Here is a 19,068-nt window from a genome sequence, read left to right as displayed (position 1 = left end):
AGACATTAGTCTGTTAGTTTTGAAACCATCCCTGGTTCTATGATACAAATTCCATGCTTTAAAGGGATCTGAAAACCTTTTAGCAAAATTTAATATTGAGCTATGTTCCAAATATCAGAATAATAATCTTTTCTACTCTAGGGCACAATGCCTGAAATTTCGGGGGAGGGATTAAGTTGATTACATTGACCCCAGTGCTCAAATGGTATTTATTTCATCAACCTCGAAAGGATGAAAGACAAAGTTGACCTTGGTGGAATTTGAACTCAGAATGTAAAGGTATATGAAATGCCATTAAGCATTTTGTCCAGTGTACGAACAGTTCTGCCAGCCCACTGCCTTAGACCAGATTAATAATAACAAGTTTATATTATCAAGTCTTCAAAATTCATTAATACATAGGCAAGAATATGGTGGCAAAAGTGTTAATCTTGTAGACACTAGGTACTACACAGACATTTTAGTTAGCCAAGTACCTCATCATAAAAAAAAAAACATCCTAAAATATTATATCCCTGAAGTTTTGACAGAGAAATGATTTTTAAAATTTTGTTGTCTTGGGAGAGCCATTATGCCAATAATGATAATACATGCACAGGTTCAATCAATTGGTTCATTGTTTAACCAACACATTAAACATATGATTGATTAGTTAGTTAGTGAGATATTTAACCAATTGACTAATAAAGAAGTGGAACTGAACCTGTGCATATGTTATTATTATTACCAGTGTAATGACTTACCCAAGACAACAAAATTTGTTTCACATCAAGAATCTTGCAAACCAAATACAAAAATGGAAATGATTTAAAAAAAAAAACATGAAAAAGAAATTATTATTTTTAGAAACATAGAGACTCTAAAATGGAGTTGGAATGAATTATTTCATAACAATCTATTATTTATTATAAGTAAGTAAAAAGATAGACAGATATAAATTACATATTATCTGTGGAAATATAACACTTGCATATTTTGAAATGGTTAATGCAATAACAACCAGCCAGGCAAGCTGTATGACATGCATGTATAAAGAATGATGAAAATATATCTAAACAAGAAGTTTCACAAAGTAGAACACATTATTCACACAAAAAACTAATTCTTTCTACTTTGCAAACTTTTTGAATTTTATATTTTCTCAACTCAAAACAGCATGGACATTAAACAATGATGATGACACAACATCACAGATTTCTTTGAATTCTACTGTTCCACTTCATATATATATATATACACATTTTTTATCTTTTGCTTGTTTCAGTCATTAAACTGCAGCCATGCTGGGGCACAGCCTTGAAGAACTTTTAGTCTTATTTTTTTAACCTAGTATTTATTCTATCAGTCTCTTTTGCCAAACTGCTAAGTTACAGAGATGTAAACACACCAACATTGCACATTATTTACATTTGACGGATATTTGTCCTCATCATGTTTGTTGTTAATACGTTTCAGCCTTCATTGGGTGTCTTGGGGAAATTTCGAACCTAAGTTCTCATTTCTAAGGTATTTTTCGATGTAATTATTATTATTATTATTATTATTCTGGTCACAGCCTGGAATCGAACTCGGAATCTTGGGGTTAGTAGCCCACGCTCTTAACCACTATGCCATAGAACTGTAACACCAACATTGGTTGTCAACTAACACAGACATAAACACACACACACATGTATGTATATATAAATTTTGTTTACTATTGCCTTCTTTTGGCCATGTACATTGCCCTGTATGACTTATGTACAAGTGGTGTCTCTGGCTGAAGTGGTTACAACATCCAAGATATTTTGACCCCAAGACACCTGACCACCTAGAAAGTAGTAGGTGAAAAGGCAAATAGTTGCACAAAATGTGGCAGTCCAAGGGTATCCAGGAATCATAATATGAGTGTGTTCAGTCCCCTTAGAGAAGTTAAGGGGAAAAAAAGTTAAGAATCTAAGGGCAAAAAGACATCCATAAAGCAAGGTGGGATGTTTTCTGTGAAGACCTTCAGCTGTTCACTTGTCTCTAAAGTTACTTGCAAGTCAGGGTAAGGCATTTGTAGATTTATGTAAAGTGACTCAAAAGTTGCTCTACTGTCTTCACATGTTGTTTTGCTTCAGTTATTATATGTGCCCATACTGGGGCACTGCCTTGAAAGGTTTCATCAATCAAACAGACCCCGGTACTTTTTTATTTTTTAAGTCTGGCACTTATTCTACTAGTTCCCAGAAAGGAACCGCTTTGTTATGCGGATGTAAACAACCCAACAATGGTTACCAAGAAATGGAGAGAAAAACAAAAACACCCACATACAATAGGCTTCAAACCAGTTTCCCTAGGCACTGGACAGCATGGGGCTCTATTAGAAGATATTTCCCCACTCCCAAGGTATCATGCAGTGAGACTGAACCTGAAACCATGGGGCTAGGAAAGAAAACTTCCTATGCCCACAGCCTTTAACACACTATTATTCCTCAAGAATAAGTTAAGAAAATGGGTCGAACAGAATCAAGAGTGGAAATGTTGAAGGAGAATGAAATAATGTTTATCTAACACCAATATCAATGTTTATCCTAAAAATATCAAGGATAAACAACATCAACGTTTTTAAGACAGAGAAGTGATCAATGCCATCCAAAATCTTCTTGGAAGCAATGAGAAAAGTGCTAAAAAAAAAAAGAAATCATTTTATAGGTGCATGTGTGGCTGTGTACTTAAGAAGCTCTCTTATAAGCCATGTGGTTTTGTGTTCAGTCCCACTGCATAGTACCTTGTGGAAATAACTTCTATAGCTCCAGGCAAACCAATGCTTTGTGAGTACATTTGGTGTGTGTGTGGGTGTGTGCGCGCGCACGCGCGTGAACATGCGTGCATGTGCCCTTGTCTTGACATCTCTTGATGGTTGTAAAACAAACATCACCATCATACAAGTGATGATGTTTATTTCCAGTCTTTCATGAAAAATAAATCTGGTCATGGAGAAATATTATCTTATTTGGAAACAGATGAGGATTGAAGACAAGACGGACATCTGGTTATAGAAAATCTGCTACTGATCCAAAGGAGCAAGTAAAAGTGAACATTAAACAATGATGATTGCATCTAGTATTCTACATGAAATACGTATTACAAAGATATTCTCATGAAAGATTTTGGTATAGAATCAAAATGTGTTTATGCAAGTCACTATCATTTAACATCCATATTCCATGCTGCCATTGCTTGGATTGTCTGACAGAATCTGATGGGTTCAAACAATGCATAATGTCTGCTTTACCAGGGTCCCCCTACAGCTGGTATTCTTCCCAATGCCAACCACTTCACAAAGTGTGTGGGATGCTATATTATTTCTTTTCTTCTTCATGGCAGCAGCACTAGTGAACTCACCATGGAGCTTGCAAGACCCTCTACATATATACATCACTGTAGCCATACGTATATGTGTGGTGGCTGTACATATATATATATATATATATATATCAGTTATATACATACACTCAAATTCATGTGTGTCTGTGTCTCCATATAAAAACATGTAAATATATGTGTGTGTCTGTGTGCATGTATCCTAATGCATATGTGTACATACACATGCATCTGTAAGAGATGAGGCTGCAGTAGAAAGAGGTGCCTTTATGCTAAAAGATGAGAAATAAAAGTATGAAAGGAGGAACCAGAACATTTCTTGCTGTTGGGGAGTTACACAGCGACTCACAGAAGAGTGGATGGGAGTGGAGCTGGAAAGAGATAAAATATCAGTGATGAGGTGTCAGGGTGGCCTTTCAGGCATATCTTTATGAGACTTTCTCTCTGTATATGTGATATAGTTTCAATTTAAAAAAAAATAATTGCTTTTGCCGTTAATGACTGATTCCTCTATGCTAGAAGAGCTTAAGAATGTTGACAGAAGCTGGCCTTCTTTTACATGAACTAATAAACAAAATACATGTGTCTATAAATAAAACATGGAATTATGTACAGATGCACATGTATGTACACATGTATGCATTAAGATACACACACACACACTTGAATTTGTGTATATATATATATATATATATATATATGTACACCCACCACACATATACTTACAATGTGTGTGTGCATGCGTGTGCATGTGTATATATATATATTCCTAGGTATGTGCCAACAGAGAGATGTGAAAACAGTGCACATATTAAAGTGCCGGTCTATTCATTAGTGTCTGACTGTAACTTGTTTTTAAAATATGTGTAAAGAAAACATTTTAATCTAAACCATTGCAAAGTCACGGATTTGTTGGACTGCTTTCCAAATAGACACAAACATTGAAAGCTGGCAAGAAAAACAACCAAGTATTTATAATTATTATTATTATTATTATTATTACTATTCATTAATCTAAAATCTTTCTGGATCAGTGTACAGATTTAATGATATGCAGTTTGGGACTGAATTAGTTAAGTCTTGTTTCTTAGTGTATATATGTGTATGTATATATGTATGCACATACATATAAATGAATACTTAAATATATATATACATACATACATATATATGTGCGTGTCTCTGTGTGTGTATGTGAGCATTAGTGTGTGCATGTCCCGCTCAAATTCACTATTTACTGATGAAATCGCAATCAGTCATTTATTTATCATTCACTGGAGAAAGTGCAGATTTTATTTACCATGGAGTCATAACAAATATAAAATATAAAGAAAACAAGACAGAAACAAAAAATAAAATGTATTCCACTCAGTGTGATGTGTCTCTTATGTTATAGTTTGGTTCCATTAGAAAAATAAATACATGTTTTTCTCTAGCATCAAGTGTCTGAGTTATCTATGAGAGACAAAGAAAGAGAGTGATAGATTCAGTCCCACTGAGTGGCACTTTGGGCAAGTAGCTTCTACTATAGCCCTGAGCTGACCAAAGCTTTGTGAGTGAATTTGGTAGATGGAAACTAAAAGAAGCCTGTCCATCACTCACCACATCCAATTTTTACAGTTTTTAACTCCCTCCCCTGTGTTTCTTTCCATCTCTCAACTCTCCCCGCCATATACTCTTGCAACTCCCACCCACCCTGGGCCCTCCTATTCACCTCATACCTTAAGAGGCAACCCGGATATCTCATCGTCACTACCTTAACTCTTTCCAGCTACACTTGCTCATCCACACCCTCACTTCAAGATGTGAGTGGTCATATGGCTCCTCTACAGCAAAAAACTGCTCTGCCATATACCCCCCCCCCCCCGCTCTTCTAATACTTTAATCCTTTAGGGTTCAGGTTATTCAATCAAACGTAATGCTTATTGATTCACATTGTTTTGAATTAATCCTGCATTATCTCATATCCTTCAGATTTCAATGATGTGATTGTGTAATGTAGAATAACATTGCAGGGTAAGTGTGAGAGTTTGGATCTGGTCAGTTTTGAACATAAAACAAATGGAATATTTTGGCCAGATAGGGACGGTTTAAATGCTAAAGGGTTAAGCCACCAACCCCATTCCTAGCATTAAGCTGCCTCCCCCTCGGTGTTTGTAGTCTTGCAAGCTACATAGCAACTTGACTTGTTTACTGGTGGTAAGAAAAATCCGCCAAGTATATACTATAAAGTGGTTGGAAACAGAAAGGGCATCCGGCTGTAAAAACCAAGCCAAAACAGACAATGGAATTTGAGGCAGTCCTTGAACCCATCAGATTCTGCCAAACTGTCCAACACATGCCAGCATGGAACACAAACTTTAAATGATGATGGGTATGTTATGTTGTGTGTGTGTGTGTGTGCACACGCACGTGCGCACACCCTTGTCCTGGTGTCACATATTGGTTTTAAACAAGCATCACCATCACACAAGCAACGGTAATCATTTCCAGTCTTCTGTGAAAAATGTGTTCAGCCATGTGGAAAAAAATACCTTTCTTGGAAACAGCTGAGGGTTGACAATAGGAAGAGCATCCAAATGTAGAAAATCTGCTTCAACAAATTCCATCTGATCCACGCAAGCATGGAAAAGTGGTCGTTAAAATGATGATGAAAGTAAACAGTGATCATTAAGGGTTAGAAACAGATAAAGATAATTGATAATGTGAATAAGATGATTAATGAAAAAATACCAAAGTTATAGAAAATTTGGTATATGTTGATTATAGAAAATAATGTTTTACACTTGTCCCTTATAGCAAGTGATATATTTTAAGTGAATATGTTATTATAGCTTAATTCATGATATGGGTTTAAATCTGTCAATATTGAGTTTGAATTGAGGAGGAAACTGTTAATAAAATCATTCTGAACGAAAGGTGTAAAATAAGAAAAAAATAAATCAATAAAAGATCAGATTTAACCTTTTAACAAGAATGATTGGCATTGTTATATAGTCTTGAAAATATGATTGGCTGATTGATAGGGAGACAGAATTACAGATAGATGGAGATACAGACACACAGACAGAAAGACAGGTAGACAGATGCAGAAAGAGCTGAGTGCTAATGAATTTTGATCATGAATAGCCAACGAGAGAGAAAGAACACTATGCCACATGGAATTACATGGTCAGTTCCACTGTGAAACTAACAATTAAAAGACCAGGAAGCATCATGGATGTGGCTCAGCAAAAGTGACCTTAAAAAGAAGACTGAAAGCCTAATCATTGCTACCCAAGACCAGGTATTGAATACCAACTCAGTGAAAAGGGATATATACCACACAAGTACAACAAACCTCTGCGGAATGTGTGGGACGAGGGTCGAAAGTGTGACTCACATTGTTAGTGCTTGTGAAAGTCTTGCACAGAAGGAGTACAAGCACAGGCATGACAAGGTAGTGCAAAACATTGAAAGAAAGAGAAAAGGTCGACAAATATGAAGACCTGAAAATTGAGATTGCCAAGTTGTGGCAGCTGCAAGAATCAAACAAAGTTTGTTCCTGTTTCATTAGAGCATTGGGTTCAATACCACCAAACCTGAAGAAACATCTACACACTTCAGAAATGCTCTATGATTTCGGTGTATTACAAAGACCAACTTTTCTTGGAACTGTAAGCATACTGCATAAAGTGTGGTCAGTCTGAGGTCCTTATTGTGACTTGACAGGCAGTTCAAATCCCTGGTACACACAATATCTTCAATCAACATCACAATATTGCATACTGTGCAATGTCTTCAATAATAATAATAATAATTTACTGATTTCTAATAATTGTTGATGGTTAGAAACTGCATTTCATTTGACAACCACCAAAGAAATACTTTTGAACAGGACCCTTGTTGATATTCTTAATAGTGACAGATTACTATGACTTTATGATGAGCAGAGATTCATTTCATAATGCACAGCGCATGCAGTTGTCATTGAAACAAGTGTGATTCTAGGGTGAATTTTAAGGTGAACTCCATATTAAATGAATTTTCTCTGTAAAAGACATTTAACTATTGAGAACATTGTGATTGAGAAATAAAGACATCATTATAATCTTCTCCATTCAGATCATTTGAATTGTTAAAGATAAATAAATGAGAAATTTCATTATCACATGCATTTCATAGGTGTGGATATGGCTGTGGGGATTAAGAAGTTTGCTTCTCAACCATGTGGTCTCAGGTTGTCTCACAGTATAGCACACTGGACAAGGGTCATCTACTATATCCCTAACCCAACCAAATTCTTGCAAGTGGATCTGGTAAACAGAAACTAAAAGAAATCCACTGTGTGCACACACGCATGCATGCGCATCTTGTGTTCACATCACGATGGTTGTAAATGAGTGTCACTGTCATACAAGTGATGTTGTTTGTTTCTGATCTTCCAATAAAAACCATATCTGACCAGAAGGAAATATTACCTTGCTTGGAAACATAATCTACTTAACACTTTTGTTACCATATTCCTGATAAAACATATTGCTTCTGTTCCAGTCAGATTTGAAAATAAGGAAGTATTTCATATTAGTTCACCATGGTTTGAAGGCTGATTCCAGGAGAAGCACTCCAATTGCAAAACACTGTTTCACCAATTTTCCCAAATTCTTATAACAGTAGCATTGAGGTTTACCTTAACAATAAAGATTAGAAATATGGGTGAGGATGTGTTTCGCCAGAATTATAGCCCAGGATTATTGATGAGAAAAAAAGTCCATAGCACAGTATTAACACTAGAATATGAACTCTGGATCCTTTGGGTGACTGACCAGCATGCTATCAACTGAACCTGTTATGTCTCTGATGTATACAAGTGAGATTATGTGTAAGTATTTGTGCCTGCAGTGTGTGTGTGTATGTGAGTGTCAGGAAAAGAGAGGGGGTAGAGAGAAGCTATGGAATATAACTGAAAATTCTATCCAGTATTACAATCAATAATATCTGCAGAACTTATGAAATTAAGATAAACAGGAATCATCTTGTCCGATATTATATATATATTGGTGTTTATCAATATATATATAAAAGACTTCAATTTAGATTTATACATATGGGTGTGTATGTGTATATGTATGTATATAAACTACCTTAACTTAGATATCCAAATAGATACAAAATTAGTTCAAAGATTTTCACATTAGTTATTACAACAAACTTATAAATAAAATTAACATAATTGTTATTGTCCATTTAGATTATATTTTTATACCACTATACATCAAATAGGACTAGCTCAACAATAACAAAGATAACAGAAAGAAGAAACATATATGGTTCAAAGTAATTTAGTTCATTTCCTAGAAATAGTGAAATAAATAAATAAGAAATGCACATAGTTTATTTCATATGAAATACAATTCAACATTCTCCTCAACTTTATGAAATGCCAATGTGTATCTGAAATATTTCTTAATATTTTGGGAAAAGACATAAATACCTTCTGAATTTAGGGTTGCATGCAATAGTCAAGAGATGACAAGCTGTGTTTGTATAGAATTAAAAGGAAACTTACAGTTCCAGTAAGGTGGGGTTTTCCAGTGATCGTTGTCATGTGTAAAACATTTCATATTCGGAACACGGCATTCATGTTTACTGTCTTTCCGGTTACGCTTAAACTTACGCTTAAATTTACGCTTCAATATCTTCTTGCGATACCGTGGACGCTTCCATGGTAGAATTGGTTGATTTGTACTAAACAAAGTGTTAAATTTTGGTGTAGTTAACTTCCTGAAAATAGCACAATATGTATTAATGTATAATTCTCTCTCTTCCTTCACTCACATATACATAATATGTAAACGACTATGCATTATATATATATATATATATATATATATATATATCATATATAACTAGTGTCATATCATTGCAGAATGATAAATGCTGATGATGAAAACAATCTTTATGACTCACAAATGTATAAAATTTTGTTCAGTCATGAAACACGAGTTGCTGCAAAAATTTTATTAATGTATTTTGTAAAGATCATATTCACAGAGTTTTTCAGATGCATGTATATTTTTTTTATATACTTCATCGTACACACACAAATACATACATAGCTGTGTCACAGCATGGCCACAAGTTCAGTCCCACATTGGGTAAGTCTCTTTAATAGCTCTGAGTTGAACAAAACTTTGGATGACTGGTGTGTGTGTGTGTGTGTGTACATGCATGTGTGTCATCTACTTGTTTACACCTGCAATCACTTGCATAAATAAGCAGCAGGCAGTGTTGTTGTTGGTTTCTTTGAACAAATCACCTAGTCACTTTGTGCATTTGAAGCTGCATGGAAAAGGAGTTGCTAACACTTGAAAAATAGGTAAAGGTTAGCAACAAGAAAGGTATCCAGCTGTAAACAATACTTCATGTAACATATTCATCCAACTGATGCAATCATGAAAAAATGGGTGTAAAAAGAAATGGAAAAAAGTTTTTATAAATATAGTGTAATGGGTATTTGAGGACACAATTATCAGTACATTGCCCTCTTCAAACTAATCAAAAGGCTTGTATTTCTTTCAGATCCCTCATGGCAGATAAAATGTTAATGCAAGAAATGAAAAGACATTCAATTATTGTTGCCATATGCGCAGAACACAGCAATTCAGAAATGTGCACAATTTTTTTATGAATACACTAGGTGAGGCGGCATTATGCTTAGTGTTGAGCAGCTAAAGTAAATTAGAAGGACAGGCACAAGTGTCTTAATATGGAAGAGATACATGGTTACCTTGCATTATAAAGGAATGGATGGGAATAGCTGAGAAGATAATAATGTTGATGTTAAGATGTCAGAGCATACTCTCAACGTACAAGAAGATGTGTATAAGAGAGAATATAGATTGAAGATAGGAAGGTAAGGAGAGATAAGTTCATAACAGTGTGAGAAGAGAGTGACAGGTGGTTTGGTGACAGTTGGAGTAGAGGTGAATGCACTGAATGACGTACAAGGGTAGAGGAGTTACCAGTAATAAATATTAGGATGGGAAGGTAACTAGTAGTGCCAAGGGGAAGAAATATGTGTAGATTCTGCTTTCATATGATCACAGCAGTTGAATAGAGTCATTGTTAGAAGCATAACAGAGCGATGGATGCAGGAAGATGAGAGATGGGGAACAGAGTGGATGCTGGGGGGATTGAGTGAGAGTATAGACATAAACCTAATACTTTTAAGACCTCACTTTTGCCATTATGGACAAATGTTATCAAACATAATGAAATGCCAGTTATCTCAGTCTTTGTCAACTCCACATTTTGAGATCAATCTTCCAGATTCTACATGTAGAAACTGAGAGGCAACATCAATTACAGCATCCATGAATGGATAAAAAAATGGAGTTTATGTAAATAGCATACACAGAACAAAGGTGAAGAACCACAAGAGCTAACTAAAGAAAAGAGATATTCACCAAATGTACCAATAAAGACAAATTTTTCCTGTCCAACTGGAAGATACTACCTAAACCAAGCTAATAACTGCACCAATCACCATGCCAATAAATCAAACTACTTTCTTTCTCTCTCCATTAAAAGAACTGACAATTTACACTTCACGATTCCCACAAAATATATGCAATGTCCATATCAACACCTTTATACATGTAGATGCATGTAAAGATGTTGATAAAAAATCTACGTAACCATCCTAACCACTTGCAACAACTTACACACCAACAAATAATCTGAATAATTTACCACAACAAAGCATATACATGCTTAAAATTACTTTTCTTAATTAAAATTTCTTTTAACCTGAATAATTGCTGACAATCCAGGGGGCAAAACTTACATTTAATACTGCCAGATTACTGCCCCTTCCAAGCAAAATCATACAAATGAAGAGGTTTTTTTTTCACTGAACCTTTGCTACTTACTGCCAGTCATCCTGAGGAATAATTAAGGACAACCTGAAGATTAGAAAAGAAAGTGGCAACAGCTTGGACTACGCTTGACCAAATATCTTACACTGAACAATGACTTAAGTTCTTTGGGTGTACTCATATAGGAATTCCTATCTACACACTAAGATTGCTATTTAACTTATGAGATATACATAATGCATATATGTGTGTTATTACATATATATATATATATATATATATCTGTATTACTCAATCACACACACACACACACCTATTTGTAGTCTACCATGCTACCATTATTGCTAATCCATTGCTGTCAGTTAATCAAGATAAGACATGCTCACCTGTTAGCCGTGTTGATACCTGTTTGTGTCCTGCTACAGTCACAGGCCCCACTCCCAACTCTGTCGTAGCTTCCAGTGCTAGGATAGAACATGCGGTCGACAGGAACTGGTGGTGCTACCGTTTCAGAAGGTTTCTGTTTTTTCAAATGTTTACGAATATCCTAGAAAAAAGCCATTTAGAAATGGAGACTTCTTAAAGACAATTGTTAAGAGAAAGCAAATGCTGCAATAAAAGATAACAGTATTTTTTAATATTCCTTTTGCCACACCAGCCTAAACCACCTTAATCTAATTTAGAGAATAATTATTGTGCTGAATAAGCAAGTCACTACCATCCACCACATAATGAATATCTTGACTCTTTTGTTACCATATTTCTGTTGCTGTTTTTACTATTTTGAAAATAATGAAGAGGCTTAGTCAAATACTCTGTGGTTAACTTGGTGTTTGGAACATTAATTAAAATGAGATTTTAATGGAAGAAATTGAATTTAGACCTCTTTAAAACAAAAAGGTTGCATCATAGAACCAGAAGTGGTCTCAGATGGGTTGATATGTAAAGGATTAAATCACACCCTACCATCATTGGAAGATGTAGTCTGGGATTTACTGTGGTTAACTATAAAATGACTGGATGGTCATGGCTGGGATGTCTTTGAATATAAGTCTGCTTATCCTTTTCAGTACTAAATTTCTATAGAAACACTCTGCTTTTATGTTTATATTAGTCAGACTGGTGTCATCTTGATTGTTGCTTTTCCCTGTTGTACACTCCATAAAAAATCAACTGAAGCAAAAATGCCACAAAACGCAAAGAGTAGAATGAGAACAGTGTGCACCCTGGGTTAAATAAAAGGTTAGGCTCAAAATTCCAATACAACAACTGAGTATAGCAGAAGACACCTGAACAAGGCTGGAGCATACAATAGCTGAAATGTAGTGAAAGCAACAATGAAGATGAGGACACCAGTCTCACTCACATAAACAGTATACATAATATAATTCCTCATCTCAAAAATATAAAACTGCATTACTCAACCTTTGTTTCAGTTTAATTTTTTAAAAAGATGAAGAATATCATAGACTAATATTTTTTGGTTATTAACCTGATATTTGGAATACAAATTAACATGAAATTTTGAAGGACAGTTTTAATTTAAATCACTTTAAAACAGAAAATGCGTATCACAGAACCAAGGATGGTCTTAGGTGGGTTGATATTAAAATGGGTTAAATATTGTCACTTCTTCAGCACAGTTTCTCCACAGTACTCGTAAACCACCAGTTACTAAGCTATTTACCAAATTCAGAAACCTACGCTTGAACAAGATGGGTTTCTCCAAGAAGCCCACAAGCTTTAAGTCACATGGAGCCAAATCAAACTTTTTAAAATAATAATACATGTAACACTAAATGTGCTGAGTGCCTTTTTCTTGTTGGTGTCTTGCATTATGAAGACTGAGCATTGGTTTCAGGGTCATAGCCATAGACTCACAATTTGTCACTTGTTAAAACCATTTTCGAAAATATGTCCTCTTCCTTGACACAATCAAGAAGCTTTTGCACAGCTGAAACTCAGTCTTATTTTTGAGATAACCACACTATACACACTTTACTTCCAAGCACTGCTATAAACAACAGAACTGAGTAAGAAATTATAACTTAGTGTGCATGCACAACAGATTTCAAGGTCAATTTGTACCAAGCAAGCTTCACTCTGAGTACTTTAGCTCTGTTACCATAACAACAGTCCTGATACTTTTTGATCAGGCATCATAGTAAAAGATTTTGAAGTAAAAAAATTTTCTCAGCAACCATTTGCTAAAGATTCTTGGGGAAATACGACCACCTTGGAATATATTAACATGTAGTAAGCAAAGTAATTTAACCAGGCAACATGAAGACTTTCATAAAATCTTCATATTTGTATTCACTAACTCTTAATCATTTAATGTATTATCTCAAAAAACATGAAGGTCTGATTTTTAAATTAAGATGTGACAATGTACATCAATTTTCATATTCTTGTTTTAATATTTAAGATACATTAATATATTAATATATACTATATTAATACAGATATTGCAAACAAAAATATATGAAGGTTTGTTTTTAAATGAAGATATTCTGAGTATATTAATAAATGTACATCAATTTACATTTGTTTTCCATATTTAAGAATATAGCAAAGGACATAGTATATACTGTATTACAGATACAGTATCTCGAAAAAATACATGAAGGTTTGATTTTAAATAAAGATATTGTACATTAAGAGATATACAATTCTCATTTTGTTTTAAGAATACAGAAGAGGATATATGATATATTAATTTTAGCATAAAGCCTGTAGGTTCAGTGGCAGTGGAGAGGGGGGTTGATTATATCAGCCCCAGTGCTCAATTAGTATTTATTTTGTTGACCCCAAAAAGATGAAAAGCAAAGTCAATCTCGGTGGAATTTGAACTCGGATAAATACAGATGAAATGTTGCTAAGCATTTCACCCAGCATGCTAACAATTCTGCCAGCTTGCTGACTTATTGATATAGTATATATTTTTATTTATACACTTTTGATATTAAATTCAGATATTGTGAATATATTAATAGAGGTATATAGATCTTCATTTTGCATTTTTGACATTATTAGATAGAATACAGAATATCAATGTAGCATATCATCATCATCATCATCATCGTTTAACGTCCGCTTTCCATGCTAGCATGGGTTGGACGATTTGACTGAGGACTGGTGAAACCGGATGGCAACACCAGGCTCCAGTCTGATTTGGCAGAGTTTCTACAGCTGGATGCCCTTCCTAACGCCAACCACTCAGAGAGTGTAGTGGGTGCTTTTACGTGTCACCCGCACGAAAACAGCCACGCTCGAAATGGTGTCTTTTATGTGCCACCCGCACAAGCCAGTCCAGGGGCACTGGCAACGATCTCGCTCGAAAATCCTACAGGAGCCAGTCAGGCAGTACTGGCAACGGCCACGCTCAAAATGGTGCATCTCATGTGCCACCCGCACAAGAACCAGTCCAGGGGCACTGGCAACGATCTTACTTGGCTTGCCGGGTCTTCTCACGCACAGCACATTTCCAAAGGTCTCGGTCCGTAGTCATCGCCTCGGTGAGGCCCAATGTACGAAATTAAATTAATACAGATGTAGTATATTCATGTAGCATATTAATATATATATCAAATTAATACAGATGTAGCATATTAATATATATTAAATTAATACAGATATAGCCTATTAACATTTTCATACCAGTATTTCACAGAAATTTGTAGTTGGTGAAAGTAAAGATAATCCCCATAAATAGATATATAGAATTTGTTGGGTGTAGTCAAAATATTTTCAGAAGGAAAGATATGAGGAGACATTAGGCTCTGAGTCATTTCAGGGTTCTAGAGCCTTGAATTGTTGGTAATTTTGCTACTGAAGTACTGTTAAAACATTGAGTCATACAACACATGGCTCGAGATCTCCACTGTAAGCCACTACCACAACTTTTCTTCTTAAATGGAAACCAACAACAGATGTCCAAGAAAAAGAAGAAAAAATACTTGTTTTTACATTGTTATAATAGTTTCTGCCTAGATGTGCAATAATGTAAGTAAATTGCAGAAAAGGCAATTTTTATTATAATTATGGGAATAGCAAATGTTCAATATTGAGTATTTTAGAGAAGAAAATATATATTTTTTTTAAATCAATGAATTTGCAATTGTGCTATTTTCCATTCTATACTGCACTGGCAAACAATAATGTCTGTCATTGGTTACAAGATTTAAAAAAAAGCCAATTACTCGTTTACAGTATTTCTGATGAAAGGTGGAACAATGCAGGGACTGTAACTCAATGAAAAAAAAAATCTCATAAAGAAATAGATTTTAAAAATCACTGTTTTCTTTTACTTTTAACTGCTTTTTAATTCCTTTGATGACACTTATACCTTCCCACATACACACAACTGTGTATATATATATATATATATATATATATACACACACACACACATATGCATGTTCCTGCATACATATGTACCCTTTACATTTTCCATGAAAATAAAAAAGCACCAGTACACCCTAAAGAGTGGTTCATGTTAGGAAGGGCATCCAGCCAAAGAAACAACATTAAAGAATGAAATGTGAGTGAGATGGTGTCTTCCAATCCATCTAAGTATATACACATACTCCTGTCTTAAATCCACTAAATACCTATGCCTTGTCTCCTCCTCTTATCAATCCCTACATTCAATGCATTTTCCCCATTACAGTTCTCTTCACTTCTGTATTTGGCTCAGCTCCCTTTCTAATAATAAACTATGGGCTTTGACCCTCTTTTTATTTGGACAAATGGATAAGCAGACAATATTAAAAATTATTAAATAACAACTGTAGGATTGGCTATGTGGTTAAGAAACTCACTTTGCAACCAGCTGGTCTTCAGTTCAGTATCACTGTGCAGTACTTTGGACAAGTGTCCTCTCCTCTAGCTTAGAGTCAATCAAAGCATTGTGGGTGACTTTGGTGGTTAGAAATGTGTGTGTGTGTGAATGGGTATGTGTATATGCGTTTGTCTTGCCTTGACATTACATGCTAGTGATTAAAAAACACCATCACATTGCCATCATACAAACAGAGTGATGTTCATTAGCAATCTACTGTGTAATCATATCTGGTCATTATGCTGTTTGTGTTTAACAAAATACTTGGGAAAATATCACCTTACTTGAAAATAGGCGAGGGTTAGTAGCAGAAAGAGGCAGCCAATGATACAAAAGCTGCCACAGTGAACTTTGTCTACTTCATGCAGACATGGAAAATGGAAGTTAAAACGATGATCACACACACACACACCCTTACATATACATAAATCTTCACTTTGAACCTGTGCTCATGCTATTGAGATTTCCAGAGCTCTCATGAGAAGTCCAGATTTCAACAGATAAAGATGGTGTAGTCACTTTTGTGCAATGCAAAGTCCTATATCAAGGACTTTTATTAAATAATTTCAAAATATTATTATTTGGCTTGACATCATTTATATATTTGCATATATACATATATAGAACAGCAATGAAGAACTAATGAGAAACCTACAATTCTTATATCCAGACTATAGAGTTTTCATTTGTAATTATTATCATAGCTATAGCCCTGTCAGCAATGAGCTACATAACAAGAGATCTTGAGAAAAATGTTTAAATATCAGGGTCCTCTAAAAAAAGAACAGAGGAAAATGATTTGCATTCCCCAAATATAATCAATCAATAAGTGGTAGTGAAAATGTATAAAACATTTCAAGGATTCTCTATTTGAAGATTCTGGATTGAAGACAATTGCATTACATATAGATTAATACAAAAGAAGCACGCACACACAAACTGTGTATTAAAATGAGATGCACACTCACTGTATGAGTACAAGTTTATACACAGGCACACACACACAGATAAATTCAGAAAACTACAAACTCTCAAGGGCTGTCAAGACTTAAAAGAGCCTTGTCAATTCAAACCAATTTTTACTCTGTAATGGAAAAACTTAAATCTCAAATAATATCATACACACACACACACACACCAGCACAAGCACATATTAATGGCAGTGCCATGAGAAAAACAGCCTGTTCAATGTGAAAAGTGGTTGGCATTAGGTCAGGCATCCAGCTGTAGAAACCATATGAAAGTAGACACTGGAGCATAGCACAGTCTTATGAGTTGTCAGATCTTGTTACATCATGCCAGCATGGAGATGATGCATACACACCCACATACATGAAAGCCTTCAGTGAAGCAAAATATATTTTATTAGGCTCAGTAATGGATTAAAGTTATATATATAAACATTCACATACACATAAATATATATATATATATATATATATATATATATATATAAACACATTCACAAATGTATATGAATACAACAGGATTCCAAACAATTTTCATCAACCAAATGCTATACACAAAGCATTGGTCAACCTAAAATTGAACCCAAAACCATGTGGTTGGAAAGCAATCTTCTTACCCACACAGCCAAACATGCATCTATATCATTGATAATTATTTCTCTCTCTATCATGATTATTCTGAAAATCTAAATATGCCATAAAACTAGCCAACAAATTTACTTTGCTTGTATTTTCTCTCTTATTCCTCCTGTTTACTTTAAAATAGAATTTTGTGAGGAAATGACAGGAACAAGAAGAGCATTGTTTTGACAAAGTTTTCTCCACTAACATCCTATTACTTTACAAAACACATCTAATTTATTTTCCTTCAATTTGTTTCTGCCCTGTTGAATAACAAAACAACTATTATTTTACACAATGTTCAAGTCTCATTTCTAGCCCAACTAAGTCATTAAACATCTGTGCCAGTCTGTTCTGTTCTCCTAGTTAAAAAAACTAAAATCTTTCCAACAGTAATTGGGGAGGGGGGGATAATCAAGAAAAAGAAGAAGGGGGAAGAGGAGGAGGTGGATCATAATACCTTAAAATATTAATGAAGTTTCAGGTATTAATGATGTGAATTTGTTACAAATGTGATATACCATGATATATATATATATATATATATATATATATATATATATATATATATATATATATATACATACACATACATACACACATACACGTGTGTATATTTTTATATCAAGAGTGATTTAGCAGAGATAAGCTTCTCACATAAAATGAAATATTTTTGTTAATAAATCTGAATAGAAGTAAAAATGGCTTATTATGTGCTGAAGGTGACTTACTTCCATACATTGATAGACATTAGAACACCAGAGAAATCTGTCTCAGACAATGTTTTGTTGTTTACTTCCCCCAGTTACAAGTCAAAACTTAATTAAATTCCATTTTTAATTATTTTTACTGGCAATAAGATAAAATGTTAACTAATACAAGTGTGATAAAATAATACAAAGAATATAGTCTATTTCATAATTAACCCTTCAGCATTTAAACCAAATATTCTATGAGCTTTATATTCAAACCAACCAGATCCAGCTTGTCACACCTAACCTACAATGTCATTCTAAAAATAAACAATCACATCATTGAAATCTTGAAGCTACAAAATAATGCATGATTAACTTAAAACAATGGGAATAAATAAACATTACATTTGAAAGAATAATCTGAATGCTAAATGGTTAGAGAAATATAAGGAAGACAGTTAAACCATAGGCTGAAACAAAGTAATTGTCTTAATGACCATCAAGATATCTGGGGAGTACAAGTTGAAATCTGAACAGCATATATTGTGGCTTTAGCATTCAGATTACTGTGCCAAATGTAATGCTTATTTATTCATATTGACTTGAATTACGCATGCATTATCTCATAGCTTCAAGATTTCAATGATGTCATTGTTAATTTTTAGAATGATATTCTAGGGTAGATGTGAGAGGCTGGATCTGGCCAGTTTGAACATAAAATATTTCAGCAGGAT

At 34.4% G+C, this 19,068-nt stretch overlaps 1 protein-coding gene across 13 annotated transcripts in view; it reads right to left on the bottom strand.

Annotated features, from left to right (window-relative positions):
* The window catches only part of LOC106879980 (extracellular sulfatase Sulf-1), a 204,746-nt gene that overhangs the window by 41,525 nt on the left and 144,153 nt on the right, over positions 1-19,068 (bottom strand). For all 13 annotated transcript variants that reach the window (XM_052971048.2, XM_089358413.1, XM_052971050.2 and 10 more), the window contains 2 exons: positions 11,594-11,754; positions 8,897-9,111 (listed from right to left, as the gene is read on the bottom strand). In XM_052971048.2, coding sequence (XP_052827008.1) covers positions 8,897-9,111; positions 11,594-11,754 — 376 coding nt within the window. The remainder of the gene's footprint in view (positions 1-8,896; positions 9,112-11,593; positions 11,755-19,068) is intronic.

This window comes from Octopus bimaculoides, chromosome 10 (assembly GCF_046866305.1).
Source record: "Octopus bimaculoides isolate indiv1 chromosome 10, ASM4686630v1, whole genome shotgun sequence".
NCBI lineage: Eukaryota > Metazoa > Mollusca > Cephalopoda > Octopoda > Octopodidae > Octopus > Octopus bimaculoides.
The sequence above is the reverse complement of the archived record's forward strand: the minus strand, read 5'-3'. Positions and strand labels throughout refer to the sequence as shown.